This window comes from Gobio gobio, assembly GCF_949357685.1.
Source record: "Gobio gobio genome assembly, chromosome: 3".
NCBI lineage: Eukaryota > Metazoa > Chordata > Actinopteri > Cypriniformes > Gobionidae > Gobio > Gobio gobio.
The window spans coordinates 56,969,772-56,984,187 of NC_137099.1; the positions used below are offsets into that span (position 1 = coordinate 56,969,772).

General features: G+C 41.2%; 2 protein-coding genes across 2 annotated transcripts; both read left to right on the top strand.

Moving 5' to 3' along the window:
* Positions 1 to 671: 671 nt before the first annotated feature.
* LOC307124198 (zona pellucida sperm-binding protein 3-like) lies at positions 672 to 2,862 on the top strand (the record flags this gene model as incomplete). Its single annotated transcript, XM_079813245.1, has 7 exons — positions 672 to 808; positions 897 to 1,155; positions 1,576 to 1,694; positions 1,768 to 1,871; positions 1,955 to 2,132; positions 2,240 to 2,357; positions 2,761 to 2,862. 7 exons carry the CDS (start codon positions 672 to 674, stop codon positions 2,860 to 2,862), a joined length of 1,017 nt encoding a protein of 338 aa, XP_079669371.1.
* A 4,890-nt stretch (positions 2,863 to 7,752) lies between these two features.
* LOC307124200 (zona pellucida sperm-binding protein 3-like) lies at positions 7,753 to 12,770 on the top strand (the record flags this gene model as incomplete). The annotated part of the gene is made up of 8 exons (XM_079813248.1): positions 7,753 to 7,889; positions 7,978 to 8,236; positions 8,663 to 8,781; positions 8,855 to 8,958; positions 9,057 to 9,234; positions 9,373 to 9,490; positions 9,574 to 9,656; positions 12,656 to 12,770. 8 exons carry the CDS (start codon positions 7,753 to 7,755, stop codon positions 12,768 to 12,770), a joined length of 1,113 nt encoding a protein of 370 aa, XP_079669374.1.
* Positions 12,771 to 14,416: the final 1,646 nt, after the last annotated feature.

Consider the following 14,416-nt stretch of genomic DNA (forward strand, 5'->3'; position numbering starts at 1 on the left):
ATTTAGTGGTGTCTGAAACCATAGTGGACGTTCGCGAATTCGAACACAGCCCTAGTCTTCTTCTTCTTCTTGGTTAATGGCAGATTGCAAACAACTTTAAGGTGCATACCACCATCCAATGTACTGGAGTGTGTAACATCAAGTTATTTTATAAATAATTATAAAAAATTTAAAAAAAGATAATATTCTGCTCATCAAACCTGTGTCTTTAATGAATGTAAATAGTGCCTCCCTGGTGACTCTTATACCCTCTCCTTCTGTTGAGACCTTGTCTTAACACTTAGGAACCTTTATGAATCACACTTACTCAAGTCTAAGAATAAGAGTAAAATTACATCATTCTTAGAATTTTGACACACTTAAGACAAAAATTTTACTCTGACTGGCTTTATACATACGGCCGCTGATTTTCTTTTGTGCCAGTGTAAACGCAGCCATACAAACCGAGTGGAGCCGTCGGTCTGGAGATGCATAAACTCTACAGGTCCAGAGGAGAATCAAAGGTAATCAATTAAACTAAGGGGAGGAGCCACCTTCATTCAGAGCTGTACAAAATGGCAAAGCCAAGCATTGGTGTGTGTTGTGGCATTTGTATCAAAGTTTGCTAGAATGGGGTTTCTGAAAGGTGTGTTATTGATGGTTGCGATTGTTGCATTTGATCTGCCTGATGCATGGGGAAGTTTGATGCATCGTCAAAGTCCAAGAAGCATGGGGCAAAAATCAGATCCAGCTTCCAGAAGTCCTGCCCTTTCTCCTCCATGGCTCTGGAACCCTTTGCAAGTGGCTTCTCCGTTTCAGAGTCCTTTGGGTCCTGCCTCCAGAGGCCTTGCACAGGAGCCTTTTGGCCTTCAGGAGAAGCAGCTGTTGCAGGGTCCAGTGAAGCCTTTGGATTGGAGGTATCCCGTTGTTCCTGAGGTGCAGAGCGAGGTAGCGGTGGACTTCCAGTTGAGGCAACCCGTGACTCCCAGCAGCGTAGCGGTTCAATGCGGAGAGAACCGGGTTCATGTAGAGGTCCAGCAGGACTTGTTTAGCAATGGTCAGTTGATCCAGCCAACCGGTCTGTCTTTAGGGGGATGTCCTGTTGTTGGTCAGGACTCTGGGTCTAGGGTGCTCATCTTTGAGTATGAATTACAGGACTGCAACAGCGTGCAGATGGTAAGAACTCTTAAATCTTAATCTGTTTGTTCCGGTTAAGGATATCCAAAGTCCTCTTCAAGGAGCATCAGTTCACACGGCTGTTGTATTTGCAATGCCAGGGCAGCTGTTTTGGGCATTCAAGACCAAGTCTTATACCTTTTTGAATGGGGAAATCCTAAAATCTCAAGTATTTGCTAAACTTAAATATAAATGACTTTCAAACCAGCAACTATCACACATGAACTGACCCATTAGTGTTTCTTAAGGCCTGTTCACACAATGCATGATATATACATATAGATGTATACAAGCATATGCTGCAGTTGTTTTCTGCTGCTGTGAGTGCTTGTCCACTGTATTGCACAATACACTTTCTCCCATTCATAGTAAAGATTAGCCCGTCTTGGTATGTTTTGCTTTAACTACAATCTCTTACAGATGAACGAGGATGAGCTTGTCTACACCTTCTCTCTTACCTACACCCCTGAGGCTCTTGCAGGTACTCCGATTACCCGGGCTGATGGTGCAGTTGTTGGCGTTCAATGCCACTATCAAAGGTAAGTATCTCAATGACTTTCACTGCTTGTGCAAATGGGAGACCATTTTAATGGCTACTTTCATGAATTGCAGGCTTCACAATGTAAGCAGTGATGCCTTGAGGCCAACATGGGTCCCTTATGCCTCAGCGGAGGCTGGTGAAGAAGTCTTGATGTTCTCCCTGAAGCTCATGTTGGGTTGGTCCAGGTTTATTTTCTTAAATGCACATTTAACGTTGCAAATTGTGGCTGTGCCTAAAGTGTTCCCTTCTCTTTTGTAGATGATTGGTCCAACCAGAGGCCTTCATACTCCTATTTCCTGGGTGGCGTTATTAACATCGAGGCATCTGTGAAGCAGTACAATCATGTGCCTCTGCGTGTGTTTGTGGACAGCTGTGTGGCCACTCAAGTACCTGATGTGAACTCCCTTCCGAGATATTCCTTCATTGAGAATCATGGGTAAGGTCATGGCCCTTGATGCTATAGGACCGTTTTGGTTGCTCTTTTTAACATCTTAGTCACGGATACGATTCATGAGTTGCTCTTTGTGGTGACTTTGCTGTCAGGTGCTTTGTGGATGCCAAGGCTACAGCTTCCAGCTCCCGCTTCATGCCTCGGTCCCAGGTTGACAAGATCCAGTTCCAGCTGGAGGCATTCATGTTCCAGGAGAGCGACAGTCCTTCTGTATGTACTACGACTATCAGGAGTTAATTCAACTTCTCTTTCCATCTGCTTTGGTTTTGACTTGTCTGTCATCCCTTGCAGATCTTCATAACATGCGTTCTGAAGGCAACTATTGCTTCTGCACCCAGTGACGCTCAGCGCAAATCCTGTTCCTTTGCCAATGGGTATGTTGCTTGTTAATTTAAAAAAAAAAATTTAAGCTGACTTTGCTCAAGTTGAACGTGCTTTGTCTTGTTGCAGGTGGCTTGCTGCTGATGGAAATGACCAAGTTTGTGGTTGCTGTGACTCGACATGTGGTCCTGATGGTGGAATTGCTGCTGCTCCCTATGGAGGTTGGTGACTTTTGCTCTAAAGGTTGCCTTTTTTTTTTTAAGTGCTCTAACTTTGCTTTGTCCCACTCTAGGTGTTCAGTGGGAAGGCAAGGCCACACTTGGGCCTGTATTGGTTCAAGGGCAAAAGAAAGTTTCTCAATAAAACTGACAAACCAATCCTTGCTTGTATCTGACTTGTCATTTTTGTGGTTTGTTTACATGACAATGATGTGCTTAAAAATGCACGACAAGGTTGTCATCAGTCCCCGTTCACACAGATCTGCAAAAATGACTAAATGGGCTGTATTATGCATGCTAGGCCAGTAGTTGGTGTTAATTTTGTCAAGAAACACCCAGCAAACATGAAATGTGCATGACATCATGGGCTGAATATGAAATCGCTCCCTATACCCTTAAATAGGGCACTATTTGAGGGGCCAGCCATTTGTAGTGTCTGAAAGCATAGTGAACCTTGAGTGCACTTCTATTTCAAATTGCACTGCAATAAGTGTACAGCTGATGTACACGGTGGCTGTCTGAATTCATTCACTTGTCTTCTGTTGTGGCAATTTTGTGGTCGCAAGTGTCCTCTCTGTTCAATCAATGCAGAAGAAAAGTCTCAGAAACGAAGTTCCAGGTCTCAGAAGGTTAAACTTTATTGTCCGAACAACAAAGTGAGATGCCAGCTGACCATCTGAAGTTCTTGGGGTAAAACATCTCTTTATGTACCTTTTTCTTATTGCTATGGATCCAATGGGCACTTTTAAGCTTATCTCTAGCGTTTGACTCCACCTCAGGTTTCGCCACCATTATAATTAAGCTATACGTTATGTTTCTAATGGTGGAAAGTCCCATGCTTTCCAATTTTTAAAAAAACATCTTTTTACTCAACAGACATGCATATTTCAGGTGGTTTCCATGCATACATACAAGTGGTTTACATTAGGGACCTTTTTACCTTTATGCACTTAAGACTACCATTCTTCTGCTTCCATTAAAAGCATGCACTTAAGACTATCCTTCATCTGCTTCCATTAAAATGCAATAATTCAATCATTATAATATGAAACATACTTGTAACATACTTGTGAATTTTTCCAACACTTCATTCACTCCTTCAAGTGAACTGTATTAGAGGACTAAAGTAGGGACTGGTGATTGAGGGTTTAGGGGTGATTTTGGCTTCAGCCATGGTTTTCACGGTGTTTACAGTCAATGGAATCATTTTCAAACACTCTTTGAAACCTGATTTCAAAACTGGCTTTTTTTGTTGTTTTTTTAGGGACCCAAATGCTGTTGTATAAATGAACACGATGCATACACTTTTAGTTGACTGGAAACCAACTTATCTTTTGACCAGAGTCCTGCATGAGTGCGGGTACCTGACAGGTGACCTGTGAATATTGCTGAAACGGTGGAACATCCTAACTGTGTCAGGTGCAGGTCAGACAAGGGAAAAACACGGGTTTAAAACAGTCACGTGATAAGGAATATAAAATATATGCATGTATATTGTAGAGGTGTTCCAAAAAAAAAAAAAAGGATTTTTTTCGGAACACATCTACAAAAATATGCCTTGCATGTATTTCAAGTACATAATTTCAAATCCATATCAATTTATTTGTGCCCCACGTGCTCTCCCAGGAGAATCACAAACACACCGTGTGATCTGCCTGCACTGCAGTCGTCAAGATGGATCCTGAGGAGTTGAAGAAAACTTATTGGATAGCCGCAAATGTGGCACTGCATCGCTGAGGAAGCACGCAGATAACTGGTAGCAAACCAAGCACAAACAGTTCTATCGAATAGTATTTTTCAAAAGGGGATAGAACTGAATGTGCCTCATAGAGATAAGGACACACAATCATGTTCTTCATGATGTAACCTTTTGACAGCTTCGGCTGAAGTTGTCCTTGTGTTAATGGTCGTGTAATAACTTCTGTATGCTGGCAATAAACATTTTTGTAAGTGTGTCTATAATGTGATATGCTAATCTGATTTTATTTAGTGTACGGGTCGGGTGTCGGTTCTGTTTTAAGCAGGTCGGGTCGGGTCCGGATTTTAATTAGTGCTGCTGTCGGAAAACGGGTCGGATGCGGATGATTTGTAGAGTGGGAGAAGTTATTACATTTCTTACTAGGTCAGTTACAAAAAGAACATCTTGACAATCAAGCTTTTATCATTTTATAAACTCCCTGTCATCATTTAACTCCAATACATTATATTTTCATTGGAAAGTGTGTCTCCTCTCTTCTGCCACCTTGTTACTCCTAACTAGGTTAGGATACCTCTCCAGCTCTCTTAAATAATTTAGGAGCCGAGACCTAGTCTTAACACTTAGGAACTTTTATGAATCACACTTACTCTCAAGTCTAAGAATAAGAGTAAAATTACATCATTCTTTGAATTTTGACACACTTAAAGGGTCATGAAACCCCCTGTTCCATCAGCCGTCAGTTCTCACCAGTTTTGAGAAATGCTATAAAAGTGGGCATGGAGGAGGATGAGGGGAGACTGAATGACAAAACTAGCCTAACGTCGTCATACTCAATTCTAGTCAGAATATGAGTCTGATACTGCTCCATTGGGATGTGATTATGGGGCGTTTTTCAACCGAACCAGGAAAGACCTCCATTGGATAGACCTACAACCAGTCAGAGCAAAGGAGCGACGCATATTTGTCAACAGAACTCAACTGGACGCACGCTGGAAGAAGTAGAAGAAGAAGATGAGTGTGAACGATCTTTCTTGGTGTTGTAAAAAAGAATTTAAGGATACACAGAGTACTTACCAACACAATCATCATTTTTGAGAGAAATAGTAAAGATGAATGCATATACGAACAAGTTCTCCATTTAGGATTAGAACCAATTCAACCCAAGCGCTCTTTGGTGACGTGATGATTACGTTACTGTTGATCATCCGTCCATCAACGTATAAAGCCTGCCCTGACAATTTAATTGGACCGAAAAGCTCCTGTTCGGGTATAGTTGCTCCACAAAGGATCAAGTCCAGACTGAATTTCCCAAACTCAAATGTTGTGTGCGGGGCTAAATTCAGCTGGAATCCAGGCTATGACAACACAGCAACTGCTTCTGATTCAGAGTTTTATTTCACTCTCAGTAAAAGCATAAAATCTTCCCCAAAAAATTGCACGCTGCAAAATATCATTACGTAACACAATATACACGTTTTGTTAGCCCACCGTAACACAAATACACAAAGTACATATCCTGTGGCAGCTATCATTTATTGCACAAATAAATGCACAGCCATTCGCATGTTCTCTGCATAGAAAATATGTACGAACACGCTGTTGCATCATTGATAACTTTTGAGACTTATTTTGCAGCGTTTTATGAGCCGTTTGATCGGTTAATGGCCCTAAAGAGCGGTTAACTCACAGTGTGGATGAATCGCGTTTGTTTCGAAGAGTCAGGATCTACTGAAGAGAACTTGTGCGACGCAGAATCTCTTACAAAGCAAAAATAATCATTCGTTTTTGATCCATTAATGCATCTCTCACTTACTGAATGCGACCTCACTCTTTGAAGCGCCTGTCAATGCTGTGTTAAAGGGATAGTTCACCAAAAAATGAAAATTAGCCCATAATTTAATCACCCTCAATTCATCCTAGGTGTATATGACATTCTTCTTCAGACGAATAAAATCTGAGGTATATTACAAGAGTCCAGGCTAATCCAAGATTTAGAATTTGATTCATAGTTGCTCTGTCTTTGAAGTCCATAAAAAGTGCATCTGTCCGTCAAATAACTGCTCCACGCGGCTCCGGGGTGTTAATAAGGCCTTCTGAAGCGAATCGACGCGTTTGTGTAAGAAAAATATTCATATTTAAAACTTTATCAAGTAGAGTTCCAGCCGGTCTTTCGATCGGCAGGGGAACTTTCAACAGTTTTTCCATAAATTGAACAGGGAAGGTGTCGGCTGAAAGTTTACTTGATAAAGTTTTAAATATGGATATTTTTCTTACACAAACGTATCGATTTGCTTCAGAAGGCCTTTATTAACACCTCAGAGTTATTTGATGGGCAGATGCACTTTTTATGGAGTTCAAAAACAGAGCAACTATTAATCCAATTCTAATGCTTGGATTAGCCTGGACTTTTGTAATATACTTCAGATTTTATTCGTCTGAAAGAAGAACGTCATATACACCTAGGATGACTTGAAGGTGAGTAAATGATGGGCTAATTTTCATTTTTGGGTGAACTATCCCTTTAAGCGAGGCATCTTGTCATAGGATAGACTTGGTGGGGATTACTGGGGTCGCCCACAAAAACATCATATTCGCCATATGCCGTGGGGGAAAAAAAGCCATTAGGATGAATGCACGTAGACCTTGTTAGACACTTTATCCTTACTCTAAAACTTCAGATAACTTTCTAGAGGTGCAGAATGCCACATGGCAAGTTTTCGGGACTGCATCAAGCAAAAATAAATAAATAAATTACAAAGAGTAAAGATAAAGCGCCTATAAGGACACACAGACTCATGAATAATTAAGCGAGTCATCTTCTCATAGGATAAGGACACACAGACTCATGAATGATTATGAGACACCGATGAGTAATTGCCATTCGAGAAAACACCAAATTCTGTTACGTTGATACAAAGTTGAATTTAAACCCGGAAGTTGAATATAGCACAAAAAGGTTTAAAATTAACTAGTACAATCAAAACGAATGGATGGTAACATTGACTACTATGATGCTCAACACTCATAACTCTGTTAAAATCTCAGAAAATTTGGTTTAGGGTTTCATGACCCTTCATGAGTGGCTTTATACATACGGCCGCTGATTTATTTTGTGCCAGTGTAAACGCAGCCATACAAACCGAGTGGAGCCGTCGGTCTGGAGATGCATAAACTCTACAGGTCCAGAGGAGAATCAAAGGTAATCAATTAAACTAAGGGGAGGAGCCACTTTCATTCAGAGCAGTACAAAATGGCAGAGCCAAGCACTGGTGTGTGTTGTGGCATTTGTATCAAAGTTTGCTAGAATGGGGTTTCTGAAAGGTGTGTTATTGGTGGTTGTTATTGTTGCATTTGATCTGCCTGATGCATGGGGAAGTTTGATGCACCGTCAAAGTCCAAGAAGCATGGGGCAAAAATCAGATCCAGCTTCCAGAAGTCCTGCCCTTTCTCCTCCATGGCTCTGGAACCCTTTGCAAGTGGCTTCTCCGTTTCAGAGTCCTTTGGGTCCTGCCTCCAGAGGCCTTGCACAGGAGCCTTTTGGCCTTCAGGAGAAGCAGCTGTTGCAGGGTCCAGTGAAGCCTTTGGATTGGAGGTATCCCGTTGTTCCTGAGGTGCAGAGCGAGGTAGCGGTGGACTTCCAGTTGAGGCAACCCGTGACTCCCAGCAGCGTAGCGGTTCAATGTGGAGAGAACCGGGTTCATGTAGAGGTCCAGCAGGACTTGTTTAGCAATGGTCAGTTGATCCAGCCAACTGGTCTGTCTTTAGGTGGATGTCCTGTTGTTGGTCAGGACTCTGGGTCTAGGGTGCTCATCTTTGAGTATGAATTACAGGACTGCAACAGCGTGCAGATGGTAAGAATTCTTAAATCTTAATCTGTTTGTTCCAGTTGAGGATATCCAAAGTCTTCAAAGATCATCCAGTCACACGTCTGCTGTATTTGCAGTGCCAGGGCAGCTGTTTTGGGCATTCAAGACCAAGTCTTATACATTTTGAATGGGGAAATCCTAAAATCTCAAGTATTTGCTTAACTTAAATTTAAATGACTTTAACACCAGCAACAATCATGCATGAACTGACTCATTAGTGTTTAAGGCTTGTTCACACCAATGCAAGAGATGTATACATACAAGCATGTGTCGCAGTTGTTTTCTGCTGCTGTGAGTGCTTGTCCACTGTATTGCACAATGCACTCTCCCATTCATAGTATTGATTAGACCGTCTTGGTATGACCTGTTCATGAGGAACTGTCTTGCTTGAACTACTACAATCTCTTACAGATGAACGAGGATGAGCTTGTCTACACCTTCTCTCTTACCTACACCCCTGAGGCTCTTGCAGGTACTCCGATTACCCGGGCTGATGGTGCAGTTGTTGGCGTTCAATGCCACTATCAAAGGTAAGTATCTCAATGACTTTCACTGCTTGTGCAAATGGGAGACCATTTTAATGGCTACTTTCATGAACTGCAGGCTTCATAATGTAAGCAGTGATGCCTTGAGGCCAACATGGGTCCCTTATGCCTCAGCGGAGGCTGGTGAAGAAGTCTTTATGTTCTCCCTGAAGCTCATGTTGGGTTGGTCCAGGTTTTTTTTTTTTTTTTTTTTTTTTTTAAATGCACATTTAGCTTTGCAATTTGTGGCTGTGCCTAAAGTGTTCCCTTCTCTTTTGTAGATGACTGGTCCTACCAGAGGCCTTCATACTCCTATTTCCTGGGTGGCGTTATTAACATTGAGGCATCTGTGAAGCAGTACAATCATGTGCCTCTGCGTGTGTTTGTGGACAGCTGTGTGGCCACTCAAGTACCTGATGTGAACTCCCTTCCGAGATATTCCTTCATTGAGAATCATGGGTGAGGTCATGGCCCTTGATGCTATAGGACCGTTTTGGTTGCTCTTTAACATCTTAGTCACGGATACAATCTAGTTGGTTGACGTTACTGACCGGGTTGACATTCATGAGTTGCTCTTTGTGGTGACTTTGCTGTCAGGTGCTTTGTGGATGCCAAGGCTACAGCTTCCAGCTCCCGCTTCATGCCTCGGTCCCAGGTTGACAAGATCCAGTTCCAGCTGGAGGCATTCATGTTCCAGGAGAGCGACAGTCCTTCTGTATGTACTACAAATATCAGGAGTTAATTCGACTTCTCTTCCCATCTGCTTTGGTTTTGTAACTTGTCTGTCATCCCTTGCAGATCTACATAACATGTGTTCTGAAGGCAACTATTGCTTCTGCACCCAGTGACGCTCAGCGCAAATCCTGTTCCTTTGCCAATGGGTATGTAACTTATTTTTGGGTTTTTAAAGCTGACTTTGCTCATGTTGAGCGTACTTTGTCTTGTTGCAGGTGGTTTGCTGCTGATGGAAATGACCAAGTTTGTGGTTGCTGTGACTCAACATGTGGTCCTGATGGTGGAATTGCTGCTGCTCCCTATGGAGGTTAGTAACTTTCGCTCAAGGTTGCTTTTGATGTTTTAAGTGCTTTAACTTGTTTTTTTCCCCCACTCTAGGAATTCATTGGGAAGGCAAGGCCACACTTGGTCCTGTAATGGTTCAAGGGCAAAAGAAAGTTTCCCAATAAACTGACAAACCAATCCATGCTTGTATCTCACTTGTTGTTTACATGACCGTGTGCTAAGAACAGACGACAAGGTTCTCATTGGTCCCTGTTCACGCGGATCTGCAAAAATGACTAAATGGCCTGTTATGCATGCCAGGCCAGTAGTTGACACAGTTACTTTGTCATGATTTTCAGTTGTTTACAGACAATGGTAAACACTTTTTTTGAGGACTTTGAAACCAGTTTTTTTAGGGCCCCAAAATGCTGTTGTATAAATTAACACCATGCAGATGCTTTTAGTTGGTTTACATGCACTTTTTACACGACTATCTGCCTGCATTAATCTCAACTGAAATGATTGTTTATTGCTTTTACTATTCAACATGGTTGACCCTCATGATTGGAATGGTGTCATAAATTGGGTGGCCACTATTTGCCAGTTTTCTATGAAGACATAGGCCTGGACAAATCACAATAGATTTAATTTTAAGAATATTCTTGGCTAAATTGATATTGAATGGTGAGATTTCTAATAGGAGATTACATTCAACACATGACAATTTTCAAGAGAATACATTGATATATACATTGGAAATTAGTTTAAATGCATCTGGAGTGAAGTTGTGCTTTACAGCAAGGACCACAATGGAAACAAGTTGTTTAAAATGTATTTATTAGACAAAAGTGAATAAAGCATGTTTTCCACCATGTCTTAATTTTAAACCTGTGCGTTTAACTGACCTGCCTAGATTTTATCAGCCACCATGGATTCCAAAAGAAAACCGAACTGGGGGGAGGAAGTGCTGACAAAGATGATGCCTGCTCTGTCGAAACAATATCGTTTGATTATCTGCTTGTCAAACACTTCAAAAACATTTTTCCCCTCCTGAAAGATTTGTGCACCTGTCTGTGCCATTACAAGCCCTTACTGGAAACTCCTAACCACTTGAGACCTCTCGAGCTGTAATAACTGGGAGAGTAAGAGTGATTCTTAACTTTAAAGGGATCCCATGGTGTCAAGACTTGTATGGCTTAATATAACAAATGTCTCTTACTGAAATATGTAGTAGAAAATCCATGAAAGATCCACGTTATTTAAAAAATCCATCATATTTTTGGAGAATGGGCGGTGCCATTTTGTTTGCGTTCTAGGTTGATGACGTAGAATGGTTGCACTCGGCAATCCACTGGCACTACCTGCAGCTATTTTTACCACAACACAACTCTAAAAATGTGTCCGAGTTAAATAAAACCAATTAATTGCTTTGATTGAATTTAAAACACACTCAAACACATGTGCGCGCGCACACACACAGAGAACAACAGATCAGCGCACGCGTTAACACACACGCTCAAATAGCTGTAATGTTATACTTGAGGTTGACTTGCCTAGTTTGTCACCTGGTTCCGATTCGGCAGGCCAGCACTCTCCCTGGCTGAATCTGAAATCGCGCTATAGGCCTACCCTCAAATAGGGCATTATTTGAGGGGACAGCCAGTGGTGTCCGAAACCATAGTGGTTAATGAGTGCACTCATTCAATCTCACACTGCACCGCAATAATGAGTGTACAGCCGATGTACACACAACAGCTGTCCAAATTAACTCGTTTTCATTCCCTCATCTAGTGGACTAGGGAATAGTGAATTAGGGGGCAATTTCAGATTCAGCCCCTGTCGTGGAGACTGACGAGGGCAGCCCATAACACATCTCGATTGAGACAGAGCAGTCTGTTAGATGTGTGTGTGTGTGTGTGTGTGTGTGTGTGTGTGTGTGTTTGAGCCCGCGCACGATCTCGATTGAGACAGCAGTCTGTCAGATGTGTGTGTGTGTGTGTGAGCGCCGATCTGTTGGTGTGTATGAGTGTTTGTGAGAGAGAGTTTGTGTGCACGTGTGTTTGAGTGTGTTTTAAAAGCAATTACAAAGCAATTAATTGGTTTTATTTAACTCTGAAATCTTTTTATAGTTGTGTTGTGGTAAAAATAGCTGCGGGTAGCGCCAGTGGATTGCCGAGTGCAACCATTCTATGTCATCAACCTAGAACGCCCACAAAATGGCGCCGTCAATTTTCCAAATATAAAATCGATTTTTTAAATAATGTAGATCTTTCATGGGTTTTCTACTACATATTTCAGTAAGATACATAATTTATGTTATATTAAGCCATACATGTCTTAACACCATGGGATCCCTTTAAGAAATTTGATAACTTGCTTTTATACTTCAGTTTGGAAGAAGGAGTAAATTTCACAAATTATCAGCACTTCGGACTAAAATGGCACTTTGAGAAGCTTGATAAAAACCGGCCGAGATGTCCAGATATCGGATATGTATCTGATTCAAAACCACACGTGGGAGTGACTCAGAATAGATTAAAAAATTTGATTTTTGTGTTTACACGTGTGCAACAAATTCCGATCTGTGTCAGATGTGAGTAAAAAATTTGGGCCCGTATGTATAAAACATCTCAGAAATGCTCTTAAGAATAGTCTTAAGCTTTGACTTAAGTGTCAAATTTTAGTCTAAGAGTAGGAGACTTTTATAAAGAAGCTAAAAGCAACTTTCAGTAAAGTCTAAGACTGATTCTTAAGTGCTGACTGAGGTGGCCCAGGCCCAAATGGCACACTTCATATGCACTTTCGGTCTTGTGGACTTACAATGGCTGCCGCGTGTCCGTTAAGTCCTTGAGACCGTAGGGTGTCCCATTTGTCATTTTAGGTCTCAGAGGGTGCCCCCTATGAGGTCGATATGCACCCTCGATGCTCACTTTTGCCGAGCGGGCACTGATGTGAACTCTGCAGCAGACTTCTTACCAACAGTCAAAGCGGCGTAATGTCATGAAAGTGGGGACTCATAGGAAGACTGCAAGGGTTTAGGGTGCCATTTGGGACAGGGCCCAAGGACTACAATTATGTCAATGCAAAATGGCCACCCTCAATCACTGAATCAGCCGGTAGTGAGGCTGCAAGGGTGAAGTCACAGCAGCATGACACCAAGCATTTTATGTAATTATAGTACAAGCATTTCATTAAGACACTGAAACTTTAATATTTACATTTATTTTAATAAAAATTGCATTGTGCAAAATGATCCTGAATTAGTATTGATGCTGTGGGATCCTTTTCTATTGATAGACATCTCCTCATTTACAGTCATAGCAATGATGTGAACACGAGTTCCATCAACGGCTCCAACAACTCCAGGGAAGCCCGAAATCCCCATAATGTTCAATTTATTTATAAAGCACATATTAATACAACAAAAGTTGACCACAGTGCTGTACAAGGGACAAGACTACATAATTATTAAATCACATTCAAATTCAATTTCATTACACCACCTTAAAAGAAGACATAAAACAAAAGCATATAAACACCACTAGCACAAACTCATGTATGATCGAACGCCAAATAAATAAAATATGATTTTAACTGTCTTTTAAACTCTCTAAGAGTGGAGCACTGCCGGATATAATGAGGTAACCCATTCCACAGCCTAGGAGCAACGGCTGCAAAAGAGCAGGCCATAAAAGTGTTTCGCTTTTGCCGCATGGCTTGAATGTAAGTTGGGAAGTCAATGAACTGCCATACGGTAGTGAATCAAAGTGATCACCCTTTATTCACATATTATTCAAATGTGTTAAAGATTTTGTAAGAATGTTGTGATCAATTGTTTTATTTGTGATAACACAATGGAACATACCAAATTGTATACGGACATAATTTTCCAGGCTGTCAAACAAAGAAATTATGAACACATGCAAAAACAAGAGAGGACCAATGAAATATTAATAACTGATGATGTTGCAGTCAATGTATGCTTTTTTTCCCCCCTGTGAGCTTTTTTGTTTTTCTAAAACATGTCGCTGTAGTTTGCCTTTTTTGCCTAATTATTTTGTCAGATAAACATATTTTGATGGTTTAAGCAAACTTGTAGGGTCTTTTTTCAAACCTCCACACATCACTTTTGGCCACTACTGTATGTTTGATGTGGTCAGTGCCACAATGGTGTTATTTAAGATCCTGTCCCCTGGGTGTTGACCCACTGCTGGGTCCTAGGCATCACCGGTGCACTGCTGCATTTTTCCTGTTGCCAAAATATGTAATTCTGACTTTTATTTCTGCCGTTAGAGCATTGATTTGTAGAGTGGGAGAAGTTTTTACATTTCTTACTAGGTCAGTTACAAAAAGAATATCTTGAATATCAAGCTTTTATCATTTTATAAACTCCCTGTCATCATCTCCAATACATTATATTTTCGTTGGAAAGTGTGTGTCTCCTCTTCTGCCATCTTGTTACTCCTAACTAGGTTAGGATACCTCTCCAGCTCTCTCAAATAATTTAGGAGCTGAGACCTTGTCTTAACACGTAGGAACCTTTATGAATCACACTTACTCTTAAGTCTAAGAATAAGAGTAAAATTACGTCAATCTTAGAATTTTGACACACTTAAGACTACAATTTTACTCTGAGTGGCTT